At 32.4% G+C, this 26499-nt stretch overlaps 1 protein-coding gene across 6 annotated transcripts in view; it reads right to left on the bottom strand.

Annotated features, from left to right (window-relative positions):
• KCNT2 (potassium sodium-activated channel subfamily T member 2) overlaps positions 1-26499 on the bottom strand; it is a 323447-nt gene that overhangs the window by 124544 nt on the left and 172404 nt on the right. For all 6 annotated transcript variants that reach the window (XM_075996993.1, XM_012743486.3, XM_012743496.3 and 3 more), the window contains one exon: positions 23400-23508. In XM_075996993.1, coding sequence (XP_075853108.1) covers positions 23400-23508 — 109 coding nt within the window. The remainder of the gene's footprint in view (positions 1-23399; positions 23509-26499) is intronic.

The following is a 26499-nucleotide window of genomic DNA, read 5'->3' as shown; positions in this document are numbered from 1 at the left end:
AAAAGATCTATTTAATCTCTATGAAATGACATAAACAGAGAAAGGGATATTATAGAATATTCAATTGGATAATGATCTTCATTAGCATATATTACAGAGAGCTAAAACTTAACCTGCAAAATGGAACTGATTGTATCTCTAGACCTCTCCTCTCAGGCCAAAATCCATCCTTGCTCTTGGGACATTTTTTTTTATTTATCATATTATGGGGGTACAAGTGTTAAGGTTACTTATATTGCCCATGCTCCCTTCCCCCCTCAAGTAAGAGCTTCAAGCATTTTTTAATACTAACCACTAACCCTTAACCTCAATTAAAAAATTGAAAATATTTTTTCATGCTATGTTGTCCTTCATTTCTCAATATCACATGACAGCCAAAGTTTATTGAATATACTACTAAAGTCCTTTCTCTTTCTCTTTTTCCCCATTTCCATTCTCACAATTTACTACAGGTTTCCAATCCTTATCCATAATTCTTAAGGGTCAGATATCAGATTTCAGAATTTTAAAAAATTCAGATTTTAGAAAGGTAATATGTATCATCTACCAAATAATTTCAGGTTAGTTGATATTTTCCACCAAGAAGAATACAAAACCTTTTTAGAGTGTTCAGGATTTTGGAATTCCAGCTAGGAGGTTGTGGACTGTTACTCCACCTCTGACACTCTCACCTAGGCTAATGCAACAGCTTCCTTCCTAATTGGTCTTCTTGTCTTCCAACTCTTCAGCATTCTGTCTCATGAAAGTTGATTATATGAATTGGGTAACTCTGGTCATACCCAACTAAATCTGAGTCGAAAAGCCAGGGATAAAAAGCACTTGGAACACATAGCACCTGCTCCAAGAATTTAATTTTCCCAAAGCAAGCTACTAAAATGGCCTGCTCTGACCCTCAGACAATGTTTACCTAGTAGCTGCTAAAAATACCTGCCATGACTTTCAGACTGGTTTTATCTACCACCATTCTCACCAACCAGGGTTTGCCAGCTCTCCAAAGCTTTTATAGTGCCAATGAGCTTTCTTTCAAAAAAAAATCAGAACATTTATCTTTTTAATAAAACCCCTAAACTTCTCTCTGTTTTCTGGACATAGCAAAGATCATTACGATCTGCATGTATGCCCTGTGATTCTGTGATTCCCAAATAAACTGTTTAGAGACTGGTCTCTATATTTTATTTTGACTTTGGCAACCAGTTACACTTCTAAAACTAAGATGTCTAATACAGTAGCCACATGTAGCTGTTTAAATTTAAATAAAAGAAAAGTAAATACAAATAACAAAATACAGTAAACAAAACACAGGATCTCCATCATACTAGCCACATTTTAAGAGCTCAATAACACTTGTGGCTAGTGGCTACAGTATTGGACAGTGCAGATACAGACATTTCCATTATCACCAATAGTTCCATAGGACAGTCCTAATTGATCTGCTAAATGAATTAATGACCTTCCATAAATCCTAAAACATACAGGATATATTTCAAATTCCTTAAATGTGATTCATAGACAATCAGAATTGAGTGATCTTACTAACATAATGTATCACCTTTTCCATGCCTGCTTCTCAGTCATATAGCTTCTAAAATTGTTCATCTGTAATAGCAGAAGAGAAGGTAGAACATATGGGTATAAATGCAGGTTGGTGGGTAGATGTGTTGGTGAAAGCTTATAAAAGTTTTGTTTTTCTTCCTATATGGTCTTTTTAGTGAAATAGGTATAAATGATGATTAGGGAGGAGTTTGGAGATTGAAAGTTGCAGATTGTCTCTTCCTTGTTTGTTCTGTTTCCTTTAGCCACATTCAAATGCATGGCAGTTAACGCCAAAAACCCAGAGAATTAGATTTAACTAGGGCTGACTTTTGACATACGAGTAAAACTAATGGAGAAAGGGTCAAGTAACCGAGAATAAATTGAAAGTAAGGATTATAATGATGTGCTCTGAAATGTAAACAGGCTAAGAGGGGAAGACAGGACCTGTGGGTGTAAATGATAGTAAAAATGTGGCAGGAGAAATGAATCGTAGATCCCATATATCAAAAGATAGTTGAGGCCGGGCGCGGTGGCTCACGCCTGTAATCCTAGCACTCTGGGAGGCCGAGGCGGGCGGATTGCTCAAGGTCAGGAGTTCAAAACCAGCCTGAGCAAGACCCCGTCTCTACCATAAAAATAGAAAGAAATTAATTGGCCAACTAATATATATAATATAAAAATCAGCCGGGCATGGTGGCTCGTGCTTGTAGTCCCAGCTACGCGGGAGGCTGAGGCAGCAGGATTGCTTGAGCCCAGGAGTTTGAGGTTGCTGTGAGCTAGGCTGACACCACGGCACTCACTCTAGCCTAGGCAAGAAAGCGAGACTCTGTCTCAAACAAAAAAAAAAAAGATAGTTGAAGGTTTGTATTAGAGTGTGCAAACTAAAAAGACAGGAAGTGGTGGTCAGAGAGGGAGACTCTAGGATTGGGGTTTACAGAGGGGTCACATTTATTGGTAATAACATGAGCTAAGATATGATCTGGAAGTGGTTGCTGAGATAGGATATTTGGAAAGAATATTGAAAGAAGAGAAATTATAGAAACATGAGTGTAGGGCATTGAAAGAATCATTTTCATAGCTATCAATATCATCAAGTATTATGACCAAGAAGTCTTGGAAAGAGTGGCAGTGAGATAGGAGATTGAGCACTTTTTCAGGATTATCAGATACTTGTATTTCCTTTTTCAGACATTTCAAGTCATAAACTACCAATTTTTATCAAATAATTTTCTAATTAAAAATAGAACGCAAAGTCATATAAAATTTAAGTATTACAAAATTGCATAATATAGAAGTATATCGATAAAAGAAATTGCTATTTTCCCCTACCATCCATTTTCCCCTCTGTATGCAGAAACCACCTGTCTATAAGAGACATGTCTAGAAGAGATGTTTGGAAGGGCAAGAATACTAATGTGTGTTGATAGTGCCTTGCTCATTCTAGTCAGGTATACATAGAGAAATGATCTGAGGTAAGAACTGATCACTTTGCAAGCAGAGAGAGAAGGGACTAGAACTCTGTTAAGAAGGGCATTGTTTGCTTGTAATCAAAAATCTAATCAAGAATCTAGGGATCTGGACACTCGTAGAGCTGAAAAAGTGAACTGTACCTTAAATAGCAGGAGACAACACTCCCTTACAAAACCTTTATCGGAAGCTTCCAATTAAGACTTCTCAGCCATACAATAAAGTCACATCTGTGGCAAGGATCAGATTAATGTCCTGTGCTGCCTTCCCACCCAAACTTGTTTCAGATGATGACAAGGTAGCCATCATTATAAAAAGAAGAAGACAGGAGCAAGGCAGCTAAAGCCAGTAAATAAGGCAAGTTTAAATAATTTCTAGAAAAGAATTTTGAGCACAGTTACTGACACATGGAAAGTACTGGAAGAAATCCACTCTAATTTCAACTTCAGTGGTGGCAACAGAAAATAATGAACAAGGGGCCATGTATATAGTTACTCTCCAAGAGCAAAATTGAGGTTTAATCATGGGATTTACTATACTGCATTGGAGGTTTCTCAATTCATTTGCCAAGGACATACTATGGGCCAATGTGTGTAATTTATCTTTTTTTCTCTTTTCTAAAAACCATTATTTTATTACCACTATCGTGTTATACCATTGTATATCCACATGGAGGGTGGTAGTGGGAACAACTAGCAAATTTGTTTGTGGATATGTTGCCAGACTATTAGAAGATACATCTAGATATGACTTTGTATTATCCAGATATCCTGGACTTTGAGCTGGATGCAGCATTTGGTGGGATGTTCAAGTATCCTTTGTAGAAAATAAATGAGTGTCATATCATGGATACTTGAACTGCGGCTGAAAATACTATCTCCCACATCAACTATTCTTTCCTATTTCCTGTTAGTAGCAGAGGCTCTTATTTCCCCTCAACCCACTTCTACATTTTGGCTGGATGTGTGGGTACTCTGGTAGAAATTATATTTCCCAGCTTCCCTTCTGATAGATACGGCCATGTGACTAGGGTTTGTCTGATGGGATCTGTGCAGAAATGTGCAACTTTAAGATTGTTTTTTACACACAAAACCATTTTCCCTAAACTCTTTCTTTTTGCTGGTGAGAATATATGTGGTAAAAGCCCAGCTTTGATTATGCAAACAAAGATAACACCTTATCAAATATCAACTTTGTCCATTTTTTCCTTAGGGCTTCTAACTTCCCTCCCTTGTTGAACAAAGTATTTCTTACTTGAAAATAATATGCATTTTATCTTGCATTTTCTTCTCATCTGTTGAAAGTTTCTGTTTGTTTTGATTTAATTCTTTGCTCTCTTTTGCTTGTGGATAAAGCACAAAAGCACATGAGGTCAAGTGCTGTCACCACTGAGGGTGCCAAGCCACAGGCGGGTTTCTTGATTCCTCTGAACCCAACTGGCCTTATGTCTAAGATGTGAATAACAACAGTGTACACCTCATAGAGTCTTCCGAGGGAAAAAGTCGACAGTGAGTATGTTATAAAATGCTAATCAGAATTCTAAACAAGTATTATATATCATCACAATAGAGCATTATTAGAAATAAAAACATAGATTTCAGTAAACTATCTTGAAACAATGCCAATAATATACTTTAAAAATGTACTTGGCAAAAAAACCCATAATTCTATTGTTACACAATTAAAACACTATCTCATTTTTGTAAAGATGCTGATTTCTGAATGAATGCTCATGTGTGTACGAGTATGTGTCTGAGTAACACAGAAAATAGTATGTAAGGATGAGCATCAAACTGTGAATAGGTTGGCAAAGAGTTCTACAAGGATATAACTTTTAAAATAGGAGTATTATGTGAGAGTCTTGGTTTCTTTGTTGTTAGCTTTATCATTTTCAAATTAAAAGCTTTTAAAATAAGCAATTACAATTAAGATCCAAATTTGTTCATAGATACGAATCAAAGCTATTTTCAAGTCCCTTTCACTCTGAAAAATAAAATTGATAATTATTTTTTAACAAGTCAGAACATTTTTTTTAAAGTCTGCATCACAGGATTTTCTAAGCTCTTGTATGATTTAAAGTACTAGAAGCTTCTTCCATGCAGTTGCTAGGTAACAGCTCTTTGGAAAGCAGTAAACAGTGAGAAATGCACTAAACCAATCTAGTCCTGGGTTTTGATTTAGAGAAATCGAATATCCTTTTGAAAAGAGCTTTTAAATAGAAACACAGACCAGGGTCAACTAAAAAAATTAAATGTTGTTCATTTTTATTTTATGAGGAAAAAGTTTATTACATAGACCAACTGATCATATTGCATCATAAAATCTTTTGCATATCCTTTGCTTATTAGGTTATTTTTATAAGCATGAGTGGGGCTCATTGCTACAAACATTGTCTCTTCTTCTTATATGAAAATAAATAATATCTAGGAATCAATTGGGTTTTATTTTGATCCTATTATTTTAATCAATAGAATAAGCAATCTGTGTGTGTGCATGTCCGCATGTGCATCTGTGTGTGCATGTGAGCGGGTGCATGCACATGCATCAGAGATTTGCCAATTCACAGATTGTGAGGCATTCAAACACCAAATGGCTAAGAATAGATTTGGGTAAACCTTCAAAAGTCATTTAGTTTCACAAGATCTAAATATAAGAACATTTATTAAATATGTAGAATCCAAAGCAGTTTGAACTTTGCAATATTCTGTAAAATATATATATATTTTGCATCAGTAACACTGTGTGTAAAAAGCATCTTTGTGTTTATCTAATTGCTTCAATACTTATTTTAATGCTATAATGTTTTTTAATGTATCAGACTAATTAAATGCTCAAAAGGTGAGCCAAATTTCCTGCATCCTAGGGCAAAACGGTTTTAATTTCATAAAACTCCCTTTATTTTATAATTCTCAGAAAAACATAACAGTCAATATTTTTAAAAAAATTATTGTCCTCATAATTCCAATTTCTTTAGGTTCCAACCAAAAGTATTCTTTCCTTTTTTAGCTTGTAAAATATAAAATATGGTTATTGAAGCTTCTCATTAGTAATATAATAATACCAAATAATATTTCAGCTTTTATGCTAAATGATACATATATATTATTAAACCTTGCAAAAGCTCTGTGATGTATATCTATCATGTTAAACATTTTTCATATAAATAATCCTATGTTCAGAGAGGTAAAGTAACTACCTAAATGCATTATTTATTTAAATTCAAACTGCCAACCAAGAACTCTACAAAAGCTATACAACTCTAAAATTGATTAACCAGCACTTAAAGTAGGTAACACAGTCTAGCAGTTATTCCCTCTCCTGAAGCCACTTTAGTGATTTACCACTTGCTATCAGATGAACAAGTGTCTGGAGCAGCCATTACACTGAGCTGACAACTGTGAAAGTACAACCACCAAGTTCCCCAAACACCCATCATGTAATAAGAGAAGTTTGGAGCAATGTAGGCAAGTTTCCCCTTGAAATCAATTTCATTCCCTTTCAATCACAAAAAACAAAACTGTAGTTGGATTAAAGTAATGTGAGTGACTGATTCAAAGAGATTTTGAAAGAGCTCTAGGTGATTTATTAGTAGGAAATAAATACTGTAACAAATATTAAAAAAGAAATAAATGTGGGTGCTCTAAAAAGATATAATAGTACACCTTGCATGCTCTGGGGCTGTCAAAAAAAATCACTAAGGAAATGATGTTTAAACTAAGGCTTTAAGGATAATCAAGAAAAAGTTGAGAAGAAAGCCTACAAAGGTAATTTTTTAAAAAATAAAATTGGAAAAAAATATATTAACTAAGAAAGTGACTTCAGAATAAGGAGAAAAAAAACTATGAAGTTGCTGACAGGGTATGAGGCAATGGGATGAAAAAGAAATCCTCCAATTATGAGAAAATTTTCATGTATTAACTTCTCATATCTCTGAGAATTAGAAAATGAGATAAATTAGAAATACTAACTGCAAGAGTAAGAGAATGATTAGATAAGAAAAAAAATTCCACAATGTTAAGGGCCTCAGTGAGTTGCCTGAACATGAGTTTATGGAAACACAAATATGACCCATTGTGTGACTGTTTTCCAGCATTGCTCAGGCAGGGAGCAGGAAATGAGGATCCATCTACATGGAATTTTATTTGTTTGTTTATTTTCAATCAGGAGCTATGGAAAAAAAATGAAAACAAATGAAACCATTGTACTGATATGAGGTTGACTGAATGAAATGGCAGACTATAGAGTTCAGGTTGTTGAAAGAAGGAGAAAACAGAAGAGAGCTGAGGCATAGGGAGTCTAGGCTGATGATGCATCAGAGTAATGTTTCTCAAGCTCTTTGTGAGGAAGGACTAGTTTTCTCTTTTCTATTCCTTTTAATTTTCATCCCATTGCAGATACATAATGCAGTTCTATTGAGCATGACTGGTATATAGTTCATACCATTTGTGATTCTCCTGTACTTCTGACATAATCAAACTGGTCTATATGCTTTCCAAAGGGACAATTATGCACTTGAATGTCATGGCAATGTCAAACTACTATCAAAATTTCCAAATACATACTCCCAATTGCTGTATTTATTATGTTGTGGCCTGGTAAAATTCTGTGGAATAAAACTGGTCTTTGGACCACATTTGGAATAGCATTACATTAGAAGTCTTGAGGAAGTAGAAGGAGAGTGTTTAAATAGAATTGGATGATTAAGTAAGGAAAATAGAAGGTTGAATTTGGATATTGTATGGACTGAATACTGTAAATAAGACCAGAATCATTTGGGATGGTGACAAGGCCCAGGTATATATTCTATTACAAATCTTTTTTTTTACTCTAACTCAGGAAATTCTTGTCAATTAAATAGGAAAATGAATCTGAAGCAAGCATTGTATGAACATTAAAATATTACCCTAGCATTTGTAGAAATGAATATAAAGGAGGAAAATCTATTAAATGTTGTCATGTACTTGTTTTAAAGGATCACTGGATCTGGAGTCACAACGCAGAAGTTTGAATCCTTTATCTGTAAGCATGTAAGTCTTTGGGCAACTATACTTGGTATCACATTAGAGAAAAAGGCACTGTTATTTTTTATCAATCATATAAAGCTGTAAATATTGTATAGTTAACAATACTTTATTATATACTTGAAATTTGCTAAGAAAATAGATCTTTAATGTTCTACCATACATACAAAAGAAGATAACTCTGTAAGGTGATGGATATGTTAACTAACTTGATCGTATTAATCATTTCGTAATACATTTTATATCAAATTATCACATTGTACACCTTAAATTTATAAAATATTAGTTGTTAAGTATACCACAATAAAGCTATATATAATAAAATTGTTATCTTCAGATTGAAATGACTCAGGAAAGCAGACAGTAAATTATAAAGCCCCATAATAAGTATAATAAGTTTTTTCTTTTATAAAAATAGATGGTAAGTGGAAATATGCATTTTTATGCATTCTCATCTTTCCTTTACCAATGAGGAAAGATGCTACAATTTGCCTGATCCTCCCCAACAAATGACAACCCATAGCCAAGTTTAAGATTGCCTTGTAAAATCTGTTACAGCTGTTGTTGGCAGCATTATTATTCTTGACAAAATTACAAAGGGAGCATCCCTCGTATTAGGCTTTCAGGACCCACTTTTTGGCCACTGGTTATCCTTTGGAGGTTTCCCTAAACAATTAAATCTTCTTTTCCTCTCCCTCCAAAATGTTTACTCTTTTTACAGAATTATAATAGACAAAGAGATAGATAAATGGATGCTATCAACTGGATATTCACTTTATAGTCCGGATAAAATAACATATAAAAAAGATTGAGATTTTAGTTTCACCAGGAGGCATATGCAATTTAAAAGGAATTTTTAATGCAAAGTGAAGTTAATTTAATGAAACAGTTGAGTCAAATATTTTGTCTTGCTCATGGTCCTTACCTACTATGGATTGCCCTTCCCCAACAACATCAACTTCAACGACCACCAACAGCCCCCATAACTCTTCAACATGACATTCACATCAACAAATTCTAAGAAATAAAATCAGTTTGACATTCCAGTCGTCTACTATCCACACACTATTTCTGACCTCAGGGGATAATCCTAGGGGTTACTAAAAATTCTGTCATAATGAAAGTAACTTTTGGAAAATTTTTTTGCAAAACTGATTTGAACTATTAAATGATGAACCCATGAATAATACATAGGAAAAAAAATCATAAAGAACACACTGATAAATTTGAAGAAAAGATACAACTTCTGTTAATTAAAAACACCATAAACATAACCCAAAGACAACTTGCAGATTTTTTAAAAAGGCAATACAGTCATGTGTTGCTTAATGATATAAATATGTTTTGAGAAATGTGACAGTTGGACATTTTGCTATTGTGTGAAAATCACTGAGTGCACTTACACAAACCAGGTGGTATAGCCTACTACACACCTAGGCTAGATGGTATAGCCTATTGCTCCTAAGTTACAAACCTATATAGCAAGTTACTCCACTGAATACTGTAGGTAATTGTAATACAAAGGTAAGTATTTGTGTATCTAAACTTATTTAAATGTAGATAAGGTACATTAAAAATGTGGTGTTGTAATCTTATAGAATCACTCTAGTATATGTGGTCTGTTGTATGCCAAAATGTCATTATGTGACAAATGACTGTATATAAAAAAATCAAAACATTTATTATTATAGAATATGAAAAATTCTTATAACTCACTAAGAAAAAATAATCACCTCTGTAGAAAATAAGGGAACAGGGGTGTATTTCATACATAAATGTACTTAAAATTAAATAAATAATAGATACACAAAAATGTACAACTCTGTTTCTTGACCCACAGAAATTGTGAGATGATAAATGTTCATTGTTGTTTATACCACAGAGTTTTGGAGTCATTATGCAGCTATAGATAATTAATATACTACTTAATAAGGTTGTGATGAGAATTGAGTAAACCTATAAAAAGGGCTTTAGAACAATAATCCATGCACATAGTAAGTACTATATAAATGCTGACTACTACTATTACTATAATAATAAGAGTATTATTGTTCTCATGTTATTTTTCATTCAATCAAGGGGTAAAAGTTAATGCCCTTGCCCACTTGTGCAAGGGTAAGTTATACATTTCTGGAAAGCAAATTGGCATTGTGTATTAAAAACAAAGAACACACATAATTATTCTAAAAATTCAACTAATTACATTCTCCTTGGTGATTAAAATAGATATCACTTTTTAAATTGTCTTAATTTTCATGCCTTATTTGAATCTGAGTTAACATTCTCAAAAAGAAGTAGCTATTATCAGATTCATCAATTTTAGTCCTTATGATTTACTATAGAGATGTCTTAAATGAGAACTCAGTGCAAACGAAAGTGGCTATATAAAAATATTAAATGAGATTTGATCATCAGTTATAAATATAGCAATATGCCAACTTCACATATTCATAAATTTATATAAATCATCTTTTACTAACAGAAATGATATTTCAGTTCACATAAGCAAATTATTATAGTATACACTAACATAACCCTTAGTTTCAACTGAATAACATGTTCATTGCTTAGATATAACCATTCACAAATTTTATCATGGCATTAATTATAATTGATAATTTGGATCTTGTGAGAAAAATGTGAAAATGCAAAAATCTATAAATAAATTAAAAATAATCATAATCAATAGACCTACCTTCTACCTGTAATTGCATATTTCTTTATAAAATTGAAACTGTAACTTTGTATATAGGAATATTATTAACAAAATTATGCTATTTTAAATCCTGCATATTTCATTTATATTACCTTTCATTTTAATATAATTTCCAATAATGATTTATAGTTGGATAATACTAAATTCTATATCATACTCCATTTCATGTATCCACTGTCATCTAGATATTTTGCTTCTTTCTACATTTATTCCTACAATAAATAAAATTATACTGAATGTATTATATTTTTAATTTCATGTGTAGCTCATATTATTTCTCCATGAAACATTCAAGTAATTGTGTGAACACATATTAGCTGAAATCTTCCTCCTCTTTGGATTTCTCCATATGCATTCTTTTACTACCTTTTACATAAAAATACACTCACATCTATTCTCGCCATCAAGCAATTCCAAACATTATCTCCAGAGTGACATTCTAAGAACACACATTTTGATATGATATTCTGCTGGAAAACTCTTCAGTACCTTCTCTTATCCATAAGACGAAGGTCCAAAATCCTTAAAATGAATTATAAAGTTTTTCATAATCTCATTCCTGCCTTGTTTTCCAACCTCAGTTCCCACCATCTTTTATATTTTGCTACAGCCACATTATGCTTTTTTTCAGTTGCTGTCAATTCACTACACTATGTTCCACCTCAGTTTCTTCTTGTGTTCACACTCAGCAATAACTCACATCCTAAAGGGAGTTAACTCATTCCTTTGTCCACTTATACCTTACATGTTTCCCCCCCAAATCCATATATCATATATGTATGTTTTCCCTATTTGTAAGCTTTCCTTATGCTTGTAGTTTTTTTCTTTAGCAGTCATCCAAGAGCTTACTTGTTCAACACCATCTTCCCCACTAGACCATAAGCTTTAAGAAGGCATTGGAGCTCCAGTCACATCATACTGAGAGCCCTTTTAATCCTCGTCATTCTGTGTGTGAATTGGCATTACTTTGTGATTTTCATTTCATGGATGATTAGTGATATTGAGTGTCTTTTCATGTGCTTAGTGGTCAGTTGTGTGTCATTTTCTTTGTGAAGTGTCCACCCATCTTTATTGTTCTATTTGGATTCAAAATAGAATTGCAGGAGTTCCTTATATATATCTGTATTCAAATTTTACTCAGATACAGTCATTGTCAATATTTTCATCCTAGTCTAGGGCTCTCCTTTTTTTGAATAATGTCTTGTGAGGAGTGGAAGGTATAATTTTGATGAAAGCAAATTTATCTTTTTTTTTCTTTTATGGCTTGTGTTGTTGTGTGCCCCAGCTAAGAAAAATTTGCTACCCAAGATTGAGAGAATGTGAGGTAAGACTCAAGGTATATGTATTTTTTTCCTCCAAAAGAATATTAAGTTGATCCAGAGCTATCTGTTGAAGACTATCGCCTCCTCAAGCTAATTAACTTGGCACCTTTGTTGAAAATCCATCGAAAATATGTAAGTAGAGCCACTTCTGGACTATTCCATTAATCTATTTGTATGTCAGTAAGATAATTCTATGCCGTTTTGAATATTTCAGCATTACAATAAAGCCTTAACTCAGACACTACAGATTTTCTGACATGGATTCTCTGTTTCACAGTTGTTATGTCTATTATAGCTTCTTTATTTTTTATATCAATTTTAAAATCAGATTAATTTTTCAAAGAGCCCGCTAAGAGTTTAATTGAAATTTTTATTGCATATACAGAATAATTTGAGTAGAATTAAACCACTAAAACTATTGTCTTCCAACCTATGAAAATAGTATATTTCTCAGTTCATGTAGATCCTTTTAAAATTTTTTTAGCAATGTTTATAGCTTAATTTTGTAAGACTTGCACATATTTTATTAAATTTTCCCCTAAATATTTTGTATTTTTGATGTAATTATAAAGGTTATATTTAATTTAGCTTTGCAATTCACATTGCAAGTATAGAAAAATAAAATTTATGTTTGTGTAAGGAAGATCTTTTTATCTTTCTAATTCATTCATTGGCTCTACTAGCTTTTTGATTTTTTAATCTCTTTAATTATAGATTCATTATGATTTTTATAGAAAGATCACTTAGTCTGTAAGTCCATAAATAGAGATAGTTTTAAAATTTCCTTTCCAACATTTGTGTTTTCTTTCTTCCTTTCTTTATTGATTTTGCATTATTACATAGGTTAGGACCTTGGGTACAACGGTAAATAGAAGTAGGAAGAGCAGACATCTTTGATTTGTTCTCAATATTGGAATTAAATATTCAGCCTATAAGCAGCACACATAATAAAAATATGATGTTAGCTTTCTTCTATTTCCAGTGTGCACAAGTTTTTAAGAATACATACTAAATTTTTTTAAATGCTCTTATATCTGTTTATGTGATTATATGGCTTATTTTCCCCTTTGATGTGTTAATATGGTGAATTGACCTAATTTTTAAATGTTATATGATCTTGCAGTCCTGGGATAAACTCCACTTTATCACAATAAATTCATTCTATATATTACTGAATTTGATTTACTACTGATTTGTTGAAGATTTTTGCATGTGTGTTCATAAAAAGTACCTGTTTGTAATTTTCTTTTCTCATGATGTCTTTGTTTGGCTTTGGCCTAATCAAATAATGCTGGCTTCACAAAATCAGGAAAAACTTGTTCCCTATTCCTTTATTTTCTACAAGTAAATTCATGCAAGGCAGGTTTTCTTTCCATAATACCTTAATCACTCTTGATTAGAATGTCTTATTTATTGACTTGTCTGGTAATTTTGATTTGATACTGGCCAATGTGAATGTTACTTTATACAATGTTTAAATTTTGTTTTCTTTCTTTAAAAATTTCTTCATGTTGATAGGATCGGTTTGATACTTTGAAGCCCCATGTTTTAAGTTTTACAAAGGCAGTGTTGGTAGGCAGAATTCTAAGATGGCCTTCAGGATTCCTTGCTCCTGGTGTACGTATCATGTATAATACCTTTGAGTGTGGGCAGTACATGTGATTATGATGGGAAGACACTCCTGTGATTAAGTTACACATACAAAAGGTGAATCAGGTGACTTGTGTTTTCAGAAAGGAAGAGTATCCTTGGTGGGCCTTGAGCTTAAAAGAGGAACTGGCCCTTTCCGAAGGAAGAGATTCTAAGCTGCAGCATATGCCATCCTGTTGCCCTTAAGAAGTAAGCTGCCAAGTTGCAGAGGAGGCCATGTGGCAGAGAAGGGAGGGCAGCTTCTAGGAGCAGGGGCCTCACTTCTACATCTGCGGGAACTAAAACCCGCCAACAACCAGTGAACTTGGAAGAAGATGACAAACCTCAAATGAGATTATGGACCCACTATAAATATTCCTTGCAGACAGGTGACACCTTGACCAGGGCACCCAGATAACCCATTCCTAAAATCCTGATCCATAGAAACTGAGATACAATAAATTTATGTTGCTGAAAACTGAATGGTTTTTAGCATTAGTGGTAATTTGTTATGTATCAAGAGAAAACCCATACTAATCTATTATATTTAGAGTAGCTTTCATGCCAGGGATAGTTCAACCTTACTAGCAAACCATCTTCTTGTAAGATTTCAAGTGCTCTACTGATCACCAAGGTCTCCCCACTATGTCTGGTCAGAATATGAAAGTCTTCCCACCCTTTCTGAGCTATGGGAATTGTTCTGCTTATGCTTTCTTGGTTGCTTTTATCTTGGCTTTGGAGTTTCATTTTGTGCATGTGTAATTTAATACTCAGAAAAAATTACAGGGAGCCTTATTAGATTTTTGGGTTCTTTTTTTGTGTCATTTTTTCCTCTAGAATTCTTTATTACCACACATGGTGGAACATCACTTGTATATTTGCAAACTATTTCATACATGTTGGCATATCTTTATTTTACTAAAATATATCTGCTTTTAACATTCTTACTGAATCTTTTAAGTTTTTTTAATCATATACTCTGTATAGTATAGTAATAAGATGCTATAAGCTAAGCATTGTGCTATCGCTGGAGATAAAAAGCATTTAAGAAACTCACATTCTAGTGTTAAACAGATATCTAAGCAACTATAAACCAATTAGTCAACTGCTGTAACAGAATTCACATTGCTTCTTAAATAATCACTCTTATGAGGTTATTTTTGTCCTCTCTACTACATTCAACATGTCTCCTAGAGATACTTTGTTATCGAGTTAAAATTTTATGTCTTTACCTAATACTTTCATTAGTCTCTCATTACAAAATCTTAGTAAAATCTAATTCACAATGACATGTACACAGACAGACACATATACATGTGCTTGTATATGTGTGCATATGTGTACAATATGAAGTTCCTATGCAGGATGATTTGAGGTAATAATAGATTTAACATCCCATTATAATGTGTCACTTCCGCTTTTTTAGCCATCTACTATTAATATCTCATTTTTTTGTGGTTAAAAATTTTACTTTAAGAAACTCTTTTCAAAGCAAAAGCAATTTTTCTGGGAAAGGGAAATTATATTAAACCACGAAAACCTTAAGTATCTATGGTAGTCTCTTAGGTTGACTAAATTTATCAAGCAATATCAAGTGAGATGAGAGTATAACTCAAACCATAAGTATGATATATATGGAGGATGGCCAGGGCAGGAAAGGGGGATTATAAATTTTCAACGAAGCTTGGTATAGAAAGAACAGGCTTAGTTGCAGTGGCATTCTTGGGAAGCATGTCTTTTAGCTCATTGTCTCATTCATTTTTAAAGGGTAAGTGGTAAAGAAAATGAGAAAAGCTGCCATTGGACTTGACAACTAGTCCATCTTGTTCATCATTATATCCCTAGTACCTAGAATAACAAATTGCTCACAGTAGGACTCAAGAAAATATATGAATAAGGAAATAAAAGCAAAAAAGGGCATATATGGTCTTTTTCACAAAATATTTATATCAAAAACTACTTTACAGACTACAAATCATAGGTCTATGATACAACAGATTATGCCTGGTGTTTTCCAAAGACAGAGGAAAAAAATATTTTAGTCTGGTTTTCAGGACAATGAAACTGAGTGTTTGAGAAATATATAACTATAAGAAAATTAATGGATAAAAACAAATGGATTCTTTGAGTTAATTAAGTTGTATGTTGCCTGCAAGAAAATGGCTTAAAATACTTAATGTTCAGTGCCAATTTAATCAAGTGTCAAAGAGAATAAGCAGACAAGATGGTTTGTCCATTTAATAGACTCATATATTAAAATTTTAAATGCTACAAAAAAGACGTTTTGAACATTTTGTTAGGAGAAGAAAAATCCAAGAAAATATGTTATTTAAAAAATAATCTTGCTTGACATTCTATTATGCTTTAAAAAATAACAATCTACACCAATGTTAATTTCCCATTTTGATAAAATGGGCCGTGTTTATTTAAAGACATTAATATTAGGGGAAGCTATGGGACATGAAGGGCGTATGAGAACTCTTTCTACTATCTATACTATGCTTCTGTAAATATAAAGCTATTTTATTAATTTGCTTAAAAAAGAAAGGAAAAATTAAATGCAGTAAAAATAAAATTTTGATTTAATACTGAATTTAAAAATACAGATTTAAGAAACATTTAGGGAACAATGAATAACATTTGAATGTGAACTAGATTCATGGAAGTATTGTTAACCCTCTTAGGACTAAACATGGTATTGTGAATATGTAGCAGAAGTGTCTTATTCTTAGAAGCGTGGTAAATAAAAACATGTGCGTGTGTACAAAGAGAAGATTAAGCAAATGTGGCAAAATGTTAGTAATTGTTGAATGTAGATGAAAGAAACACAGGTTTCCATAGTACAATTAATTGTTTTACACTGTGTAAGTTAAATTTTTTCCATAGTAAACAATAGTGAGGAAAGACAAAAAATTTTCAAAACTGCAGATAGTACTGGTTTTGAATATGTCCTTATGTTAAGTAGTTTCTGATGATCTTCACAATAATATAAAAATCAAACAGATAAGACTTCCATCCAAAATATTAAAAATTTTCTAAATTTTGGTATTTTATATTTTCAAAATAAAGGAATTAAAAACATTATGTTCTTAAGTAAGTTGTAAGAATGAGGTTTAAAATGATGACTCTGTGGGTGTTAAATGGGAAATGAGAAATCATTCAATATGAAAAACTCACAGTTCACCATTTGGTAAAAGTCAAGCCTGCACATCCATATGTTATTTAAAAACAGCTAAGATGATTTCCAATATTTATATTGCTTGGAAATATTTTCTCACTCTCTTTCTTGGGTAGGAAGAAGTGAGGCATTGGAATGTCTGGTGATTTAGTAAAAAATAGATGGTGACTAAGCTGAGATAAAACCTTCATTTGTTGGTCAAATCATTTCTCTAAGATGTGTGTGTGTGTGTGTATTTTAAACAATACTGCTTTTGTAATGATAGTCATACTATCTACTATAAGAAAAACATATGTTTATACAATGTAATCAATGATATTACTAATATACATTTTCTTATAGTTTTAACTCCTTATTATAATTAAAATGTTTATTTTAATTGCTGGAGGAACTAACTCTTACTGTTCTAGTATAATGATCCATTCTTTTAGACATGTTTGTAATTGTGAAGTAGAAAGTATTTCATTCAGTCAACATTTTAGTATTGACATAGTGTAGTTAATTCTTCCTTTCATGCATGAACTATAATCAAATTCTGTTAAAGATGAAATGCCATAATCAAATGTAGAAAATAAAATTCACAGATAATTCACAATTCTATTTACTAATTGATTTTACATTCTTTGCTCCTACTTGTAGGTGAAAATTTGTCAATTTAATTTTTATGTTTCTTATATCTGTCAAAATGAAGTGGGAAGTTTTCAGAGGACCCAACAGTTGAAAGAAAACTAGATGAGGAAGCAGAGAGAACTGAATATTCACAGATGACATAACACTTTATAGTGGGAAGTGGGATAGAATGTTAACCTAAAGTTAGCTATTAATTTACTTCTATTGCAAGAATTCACCTCCCACTGATTTTATGAGTAACCTCATATGACTAGGAGACAAACAGCAGACTTCTTTTAGCTGAAATAGATCAATTGGAGAGTACAGTTTATTTTAAAAGTTCATTCAAGGCTTTTCAATAAAGGAGTTCTTTTCCTATTAAAGTACATATTTTTTCTTGTTTGTTTGTTTGTTTGTTTTGCAGGGTGTGGTGTGTGAGCATGTGTGTTTAATGATTTTTGGAATGTAGCATGGAAAAGGAAATATGGGCTTGATTATAAACTGATTAAATTTTGTGTTACAAAAACATGTCTGAAAACTGAACTACCTTTTTCATCATGGTTTGGCAACTAAGAGGAAACAATTTATGAAGGGCTCAAAATCATGGAGGCATAATTTTTTCCAGGTGACTTCAGATTAGATATTCAACCTTGGAGAGGCTTTCTAGAACTGTTAGTCCCACAAGAGTTTGACAGAAAATATAAGATGTTATAAAAACACGTTTGTATTAGTCATAGCTAGAGAACACACTGCCATTAACTCTGTCATATATTTCAGTACCAACTGCCACTTCTTACAAAAATAATATGTTGGTAAAAATGTCTCTCACTGGAAAAAAGACTTAATATAACCAAAACTCCATTACCACTTGGCTTTTGAACTATGAAAGTTGACCAAAAATAATCCACAAGAAAGAATCCTTCAAAAATAGTGATATTATAAAAGAAAGCTGCCATTTGTGTATTAGAAAAAGAAAACCAGTGAATTTAGGCTGACAATGGAGGCATGAAGTTGTAGCCACCACCTATAATACACAAAGGACAATCACTATTGCAAATGTGCTGGGGGGATATGAAGAGCAGAAGTAAGCTTATAGATACAGCTTCTGAATATCCAGGAAAAGATGGAAAGAGAGTTCATTGAAATAGCCTAAGTGAGAGAGGATCATGGCACCGCCTAGGGTTGTGTTGTGGCAGTGTATAAGGCTGAGATATTCAGGGAGTATAACCAACAGGACATGATTATGGACTGGATGCAGAGGATGAAACAATGACTCATAGTTTTTGTTTGCGTTCTAAGTAGACAGTGCTTGGAAGAATGGGAGAGACACAACGTTTAGATCAGAAAAAAACTAGTTTTAGACATCTTAATTTTGAGATAGCAGTTAGAAATTAATAGGAGATATTGACTATGCAGTTGGAGATATAAAATTGGAGCTCATAGTGGATACTGAAGAAGAGATTTAATTTTAGAAATCATATAAATGGATGAGATCCTCTAAGGAAAAGTCATTTAGGGAGAAAAGAAGTATCTTTTGAATTTTCCTTGTAGAGAATCTGATGATATATAGACAATGGCAATTTTATTTCTTGCTTTTCAATGCTATTCGCTTCATTTAGATTTTCCATCTTTAATTCTTAGGATTTCCAGAAAAATACTGAAGACATCCATATTTGTACCTAATTTTAAGAACAGCCTTTCAATATGTGCTCATTAAATATTTATTTTCTCTAGGTTATTTTAAAGATGATTAACTTGCCTTAGGTTAAGGAATTCTTTGGTCCTAAGCTTTTCTAAAGTTTTCTATCTTTTTTTCTTTCTTTTTTTTTTTTTTTAACTGCGAGTGGATGTTAAATTCTCTCTCAAATACTTTTTCTGCATCCCTTGAAATAATATCATTATTCTCCTTTAACATGATAATCTATTTCTGGAATAATTTCAACTTAGTGATTATTCTTTTTAAAATACATTACTTGGTTTTGCTAATAAATTTTAGATAATTTTTCAACCATGCTAACCAATTAAATTAGTGTCTAAACGTCATTTGTAAAATGATCCTTAATGAGTTTTGTATGAAGGTTATGTTAGTCCCATAAAAGGAGCTGGGAACATATTTTCATTTTCTCTTCTCTGAGAAAATGTGTATAAGCTCAGAATTATGTGCTTTTTGAATTTTTGTAATAAACTATTTGTAAAACATTCTGGGAGAGCCCAGTCACTTTTCCTGGAAACAAATTTAATACATATTTGTTATGAAAATTAGAAATAGGCACTAATGATATAAATGAAAACAGTCACTTTAATGGGTGTCATTTATTGGTGGCTGTTTTTCTTCTGAGTATGTTTTTTTTTTTTTTTTTTATCATAACAACCCTATGGGGTAGTTTCTTGTATCATCTCCATTTTGCAAAATGAAAAACTTAAGCTTAGAGACATGAAAAAGCCTGAGGTTATGCAGTTAATATACAGATGAACAAATATTTCACCAAGGAATTTCTCATTCCAGAATTTGCAATTACTTTGATTAATTTATTATAAAAAAGGACAAACTGCTGAAAGTAAACTTTGTTTCTCTATGAGCAACATTTGAGTTTCTTTTCTTCTTTGGAAATTTGTGGTGATCAAAATAATCAAATTATTTGTGAATTATAGTTTTGTCACTAGACTCTCATTATACTTTGTAGTAAAGTTGAATTTATATTCAGAAATCTTTTATTGAAACTATTATTCTATTGAGCATTTTATTCTTCCTTTCTCTAGGTCCATTATTTTTACCTTCTTTTCATGGTGGTATTAGTAAAAGCGTAACTTTTTTTATTGCTTTAACATCCATAAGGATTTTCTCCTTTGGATCTGATCAAAGTGTAGATAAGACTAACTTAATTATAATCAAAAGTGTAATAATTTATATAACTCATTAAAATAATATGTTATAATAACTTATTTTAATAAATGCCTACAGTCACTTTGTTCAAGAGAAGGAGATCCACAAAAGATATGAATGGTAGATCTGCATAATGTAATCGTTGCTTGGTTGCTATAGTGTTTTTACCTCCTAGCATTTCATACATTTATAAATTATATTTTAAAGTTTCTCTCTTTCATATATCTTTTAGTAATGGATTTACTTTTGAAAATTCATAGATTATAGTCATGGTAGGATTTCCACAATTTAGGGTAAATTGAAGGAACTATTTAAATAAATAGAAATAAAAATGTCTATTCTATATCTTATGAAAATTTGAACCTATTTATTTAATACTCATGAAAATACTGAGATAAGAATATAAAGAATATTATCAAGTTTATATGATTTAAAATTAAAGCAATGATTTTATCACAAACAAAATTATTATTAGTTATCTATTACTATATAACAAATAATCCCAAAATTTAATAACTTAAAACAACCAGTTTTATTTCTCAAAATTCTGTGGGTCAGTATGATTTCTTGGGTTGGCTTCTAAGTAAGCTGGGAGCGAGACAGATGGGGTGCTCAGATGGATATGCCCCACTTTCCATGTGATTTTTCATCCTTATAGAAGCTAAACCTGTAGTCTCTCAGCAGTGTTCCAATAAGGGGAAACTAAATTCTGCATGAGCTTTTAAGACTTAGCTTCTGAAGTTATACAATGTAGTTTTAGCTACATTCTATTGGTCAAAGCAAGTCACAAGGCAATGCCATATTCAAGGGTAGTGAAATAGATCTCATTTCTTCATGAAAAAAGCTGCAGGGCACACCTCAATAGGACAGAGACAGGGAGAAAGCATGGTTCCTTGGGGAACATTATTTTAACAATCTACTATACAAACAAAGTGACAGTTTGTTTGATACACTGTCTTTTGAAAGGTAAAGTCCATAATCTTTGTGACCTTATGCTGAGATATAAAATATATTGGTTTGAGAGCCTCATACATCACTTCAAACTCTTTTTATGACAAACTCTTTTTAGTGAAACTCAGGTGCTTTTTATCTTTACATAATATAAAAAGAGTTCCCTTGAAATGTTGTAATCTCATCCATAAAAGAATACAGACACCATTAAAAGGAATTTCAGAAGAGTTCAAAATGAGAAATATTGAAACATATTATAGAATTTGTAAATAATCCATCTGTTTTGATGGGTTTATCAAGATAATAGGAAAGTAAGAATTTGAGAAAGGATTAATGCATATAGTTCATAATTTTCTGTTTGTAGAAGTAGACTATTTTAGTGAGTTTGATCTTTCTGGGGGGAGCATGTCAATGGCTTGCTAAACAAGGGAGAAAGAATGGAAGTCTGTTCTGAATTTTAGCTATGACACACTCAAAATTACAAATTGTCTTCCCAAGCTAAATTTTTTGTTTCAAGATCCAGATAAAATACTCATTTAATGAACACCTAAATATGTTTAAGACATTATTTATTTAATCCTTCCTTCTAACCCTAATGGAAGAAGGATATCAGATATATTATGGCCTTTTAATAGAAGAGGAAAATAGAGCTCAAAATACTAACCTGCCTGCTTAAGTCTTAAAGTAGTGGCACTTAAATTTCAATTCATATTTTTAGGACTTTGCCTAGTGCTCACATCATTTCTGCCATTCAAAAATTTTGTCATAGCAAGTCATTATCAGGTGCAATAAAAATTTTTCAAAAATGTTCCTTATGCCAAAAGTAAAAATAAGACAGCTTAGATATAAAGGTTTTGCAGATAAACAATTGACATTTAATGAAGGCTAATTATAGCTGAAGCATTTCCCATATATTTTTCCATTTAATTTCACAAAGTCTGCTACAAAAGAGGTACTGTTAATTTTTACTTTTCAGTTTAGGAAAAAGGCTTAGAGGAACCCTGGCACCATCTCAGACTATATAAATAAGAATCTCTGTAATCAGTTCTTTAAAAATTCTTCCAAAGACATACTAATATACATCCAAAGTTGGAAGCCATTACTTTAAGTTGTTTGCTATATATTATTAGAAAAAAAAATTGATGACATCATTTGTGGGCATGCTAGAAGATATACGAGAGAGAAAATTGGACAGCAACTATTTCATGGTTTTCTTATCATTACTTTAAAATTCTTAGAGTTTATAATTTTTTATTTCAATATCATACATTAATAGGTAAGCATTTTAAGACATGTAAACACAATTTCTGAAGGAAATATGTTTTGCTGACATATTGCTAAACTGAATTACCTTGCAATGACTTGAATATTTAGACTATTAAGATAGAATATAATATAAAACACAACAAGGTCATTATGTTTGGGGAAATAAACATGTACATAAATTACTGCCTAATTCAAAATTAGTTCCTTTCTCCCATAGAAGCCTTAAAGAAAAAAATCAAGTACCACTTTACTGCACAATTTCCTAACAGTTCAAAGCATAATGCTATGTGATGAATTATTTTAATAAGAGTGTCTCCAAAAAACAACTCATATATATCTTTTTCTTGAATTCTTTTCAAAGTCTACCCTCCAAATTAAATCTATATAAATATACCTGAATACATTGTAATATATTACCCTAGTGTATAAGTTTATATATGTATTAAATAATCTATAGCAAAGTATTATCTATGTGTAAACCAAAGTATAAATGAACAGATATAGTACTTCAAATCTGTGTCTATATTATGCACACATCTACCACTGCTAATCTATTAGGCTTATTAAGGTATCTAGAAAGTTCAGCTGCTAAAATCATCAAGTTATATAAAAAAGTAAGATTCATCCCAAAATATCATCTTATCACATATTTCTTCATATATGAAGAAATCCTCTTTAATAAGTAAATGCTTTAAAAGAAATCCTTTTCATTTCTATGTACTCTTGAATATATTAAGTTTCCACTAACATCAGAAACATAACTCTTAAATTGCAATGGGAATTTGAGGAAATTCAATGGATCTCATTCAAGATAAAAACTTACCAGCAAATTTAATATGGAATTTATTTTCAGGCTTTAGTATCTGGACATACAAAGGGCAATTTGGAGCAAAATCCTTCACAGCCCATGCTCTCAAAATTGTTTGGTGATCCTGAAATGATCAAAATCAAAATATCATGAGATACATTAAAACTTTTATGTATATGAAGTGAAAATCATCAGTTTGTTCAGTCACACCTACAGTTAAAAATTAAGCATAAAACTTTATTGTAAGAACTTTTTTTTTTTTTTTTTTTTGAGACAGAGTCTCGGTTTGTTGTCCAGGCTAGAGTGAGTGCCGTGGCGTCAGCCTAGCTCACAGCAACCTCAAACTCCTGGGCTCGAGCGATCCTTCTGCCTCAGCCTCCCGAGTAGCTGGGACTACAGGCATGCGCCACCATGCCCGGCTAATTTTTTCTATATATATCAGTTGACCAATTAATTTCTTTCTATTTATAGTAGAGACGGGGTCTCGCTCTTGCTCAGGCTGGTTTTGAACTCCTGACCTTGAGCAATCCGCCTGCCTCGGCCTCCCAAGAGCTAGGATTACAGGCGTGAGCCACCGCGCCCGGCCAGAACTTATTTTTAAGGACACTTATTATTTCTATAAAAGAGATTAATAATAATTAAATCAGAGCTAAACACCAGCACTTAGAACATTAGCAGAGATTAAGAGGAGAGTACCTAGACAGACTTAAAAATAACTTCCCCTGAAAATTCCTGTGGTCAGAATCCTTTAGAATTGTAGCACAACTAATAGTTTATTAAAGGAATTTTCACAGAGAAAAAAATGGGCTTAAAATATGAACTTACTTAGAAAGACTGATGAAAGGAAAACAACTACATGACTATACCTGTAGAGGACATATTATTTTACTTTTTTATGTGACAGTAAAGGTAAGAGAATTTTTACTTAGCATGTGTGTATGTGCACGTGTATGTTTGGAGAAAAAGAACTCTCAGATATAACAAAATATATCAAAAAAATTTTTAAAGAAAATGCTAAGACTGAGAAAGAAAATCAAAATCATGCATAACGTGAAATCTTATGCACAGTAGTCACCCCATAAATAATGCAATAAATTGACTAAAACAAGGTAAATTATTAGAGAAATATGCCACAGGTTAGCTAATACATTTTTGAAAAGGAAGCGCAAATGTGCTCTATGCACATTCATGCTAAAAGGTGCATGTGGCTAGTGGCTGCCATACTGGACAGTGGAGATACAGAGCATTTCTGTCATCATGGGAAGAGTTCTCTCTGACAACACTGCTAAGTAAAGAAAAGGAAGATCAAAAATACAGGTAAATATGAGGGACTATTTGTCCAAATGCTGAAAAATGTTGTTGATGTTAGTAACTTCTATGGACTGAAAGTTTGTGGCCCTTCAAAATTCATATGTTGAAATCCTTATCCCCATTGTGATGCTACTAGGAGACAGGATCTTTGGTAGGTGATCAGGTCATGAGCACAGAGCCCTCATGAATGACTTTATAAAAGAAGCCCCAAAGAGCTCCCTTGCCCCTTCAGCCACGTAAGGATGTGGCCAGAAAACAACAGTCAATGAACCAAGAAGCAGGTCTTCACCAAACAATGAATCTGCCATTTCTGTGATCTTGGAGTTCCCAGATTCCAGAACTGTGAGAAATAAAATTTCTGTTGTTTACAATCCACCCAGTGTGTGTTACTTTGTTATGGCAGCCCAAATTAAGACAGTAACTTTAAGTTACATGAAACTTGATGAATATTAGGCCAGAATGGCTTAAGTGGACAATATGCATCTCAGGCAAATATTCAAAACATTATGGTAAGCCTAATAATGCCTACTAAGGTTCATCAAGCAAGTATCTGTTATTTCATGTAACATGCCTTTAAATCTGAGGTTGAAGGATTGTAGATAATTTAGTGGAGGATTGTTGTTATTTCTCTTTCACTAGAAGTACAATATTTTAAATGAAAAGAAAAAAATAGAAAGTAAACCACTAAGTTAAAAAATATGAACATACAGGTTTTTATTTTATTAACTTTTATTTCATTTAGTTTGGTGTGGTTTTAAAGATAATGGATTTTTACCAGGGTTTTCCTCTGCTTTGTCCTTCAATACCTAAGTGTATTGGGACAAATTAAAGTTCCTCATTTGTAAAATGCAGATTCTTTCTATCTCACAGAATTGCTACGGGGAAATAGAACATGTACAATTTTAATAGAGCTTGGCAGTTAGTTACTGTTGAATAAACAAGTTGTTTTTCTTATTTTGTGTATCATCTTAGTAATAAGAGAAGTAATATCATTAGTGATAAAAGATAAAGAACAAGTATAAATTTCTTAGCAAGAGTTTAAACTGAGATTTGCCAGCTGGCACCAGCAACAAGCATAACATTAATAATGGAAGGGGACATAGAGGAGGCTAGGAGATCTACCCATATGGAAGAGTAAGTGCTTAATAAATTGTCCTTCCTGCAGGTAACAACTATAAACTCTAGATAAAATTTACAGAATAATCACATAAGGGTTCTGTAAAATGAACTAAAGTAAGCAGATTTTAGAGGAGAGTAAAAACTTGGAGAAAATATCTTACATGTCATAACTTCCCTGTTTTTGGTGCTCTGACCTGAGGGAAGCTGTGGCTAGCACAGCAGCTTGGGTTGGCTAAAACTTCACAGCAGATCAGCCAGAAGAACTAGAGAATGGAGCCCGGGGCAAACAGGGCCTCTGGAGACAGGAAAAGGCAGAGGCAGAGAAGCTAAATCACAAATTTTGTGAATAAATTTATGCATCTTTGGCTGACCCCTGAACCATGCAGTTTCTTACAAAACTAAATATACCCTTGTCATATAATCGGCAAATAGGGCTCTTAGTTTTACCCAAATGATTTGAAAATGTATGTCCACACAAAAACCTGCACAAAATGCTCATAGCAACTTTATTCATAATTGCAAATACCTGGAAGTAACCAAGAGGTCCTTGGTCCTTTATAACCAAGAGGTGAATGAATAAACAAACTTAGACACTTCCATACAATGGAATATTCAGCAATGAAGTGAACTATCAAGCCACAAAAAAACCATGCAGAACCTCAGATACATATCACTAGGAGAAAAA

The sequence above is a fragment of the Microcebus murinus genome, chromosome 23 (genome assembly GCF_040939455.1).
Source record: "Microcebus murinus isolate Inina chromosome 23, M.murinus_Inina_mat1.0, whole genome shotgun sequence".
Taxonomy (NCBI): domain Eukaryota; kingdom Metazoa; phylum Chordata; class Mammalia; order Primates; family Cheirogaleidae; genus Microcebus; species Microcebus murinus.
The sequence above is the reverse complement of the archived record's forward strand: the minus strand, read 5'-3'. Positions and strand labels throughout refer to the sequence as shown.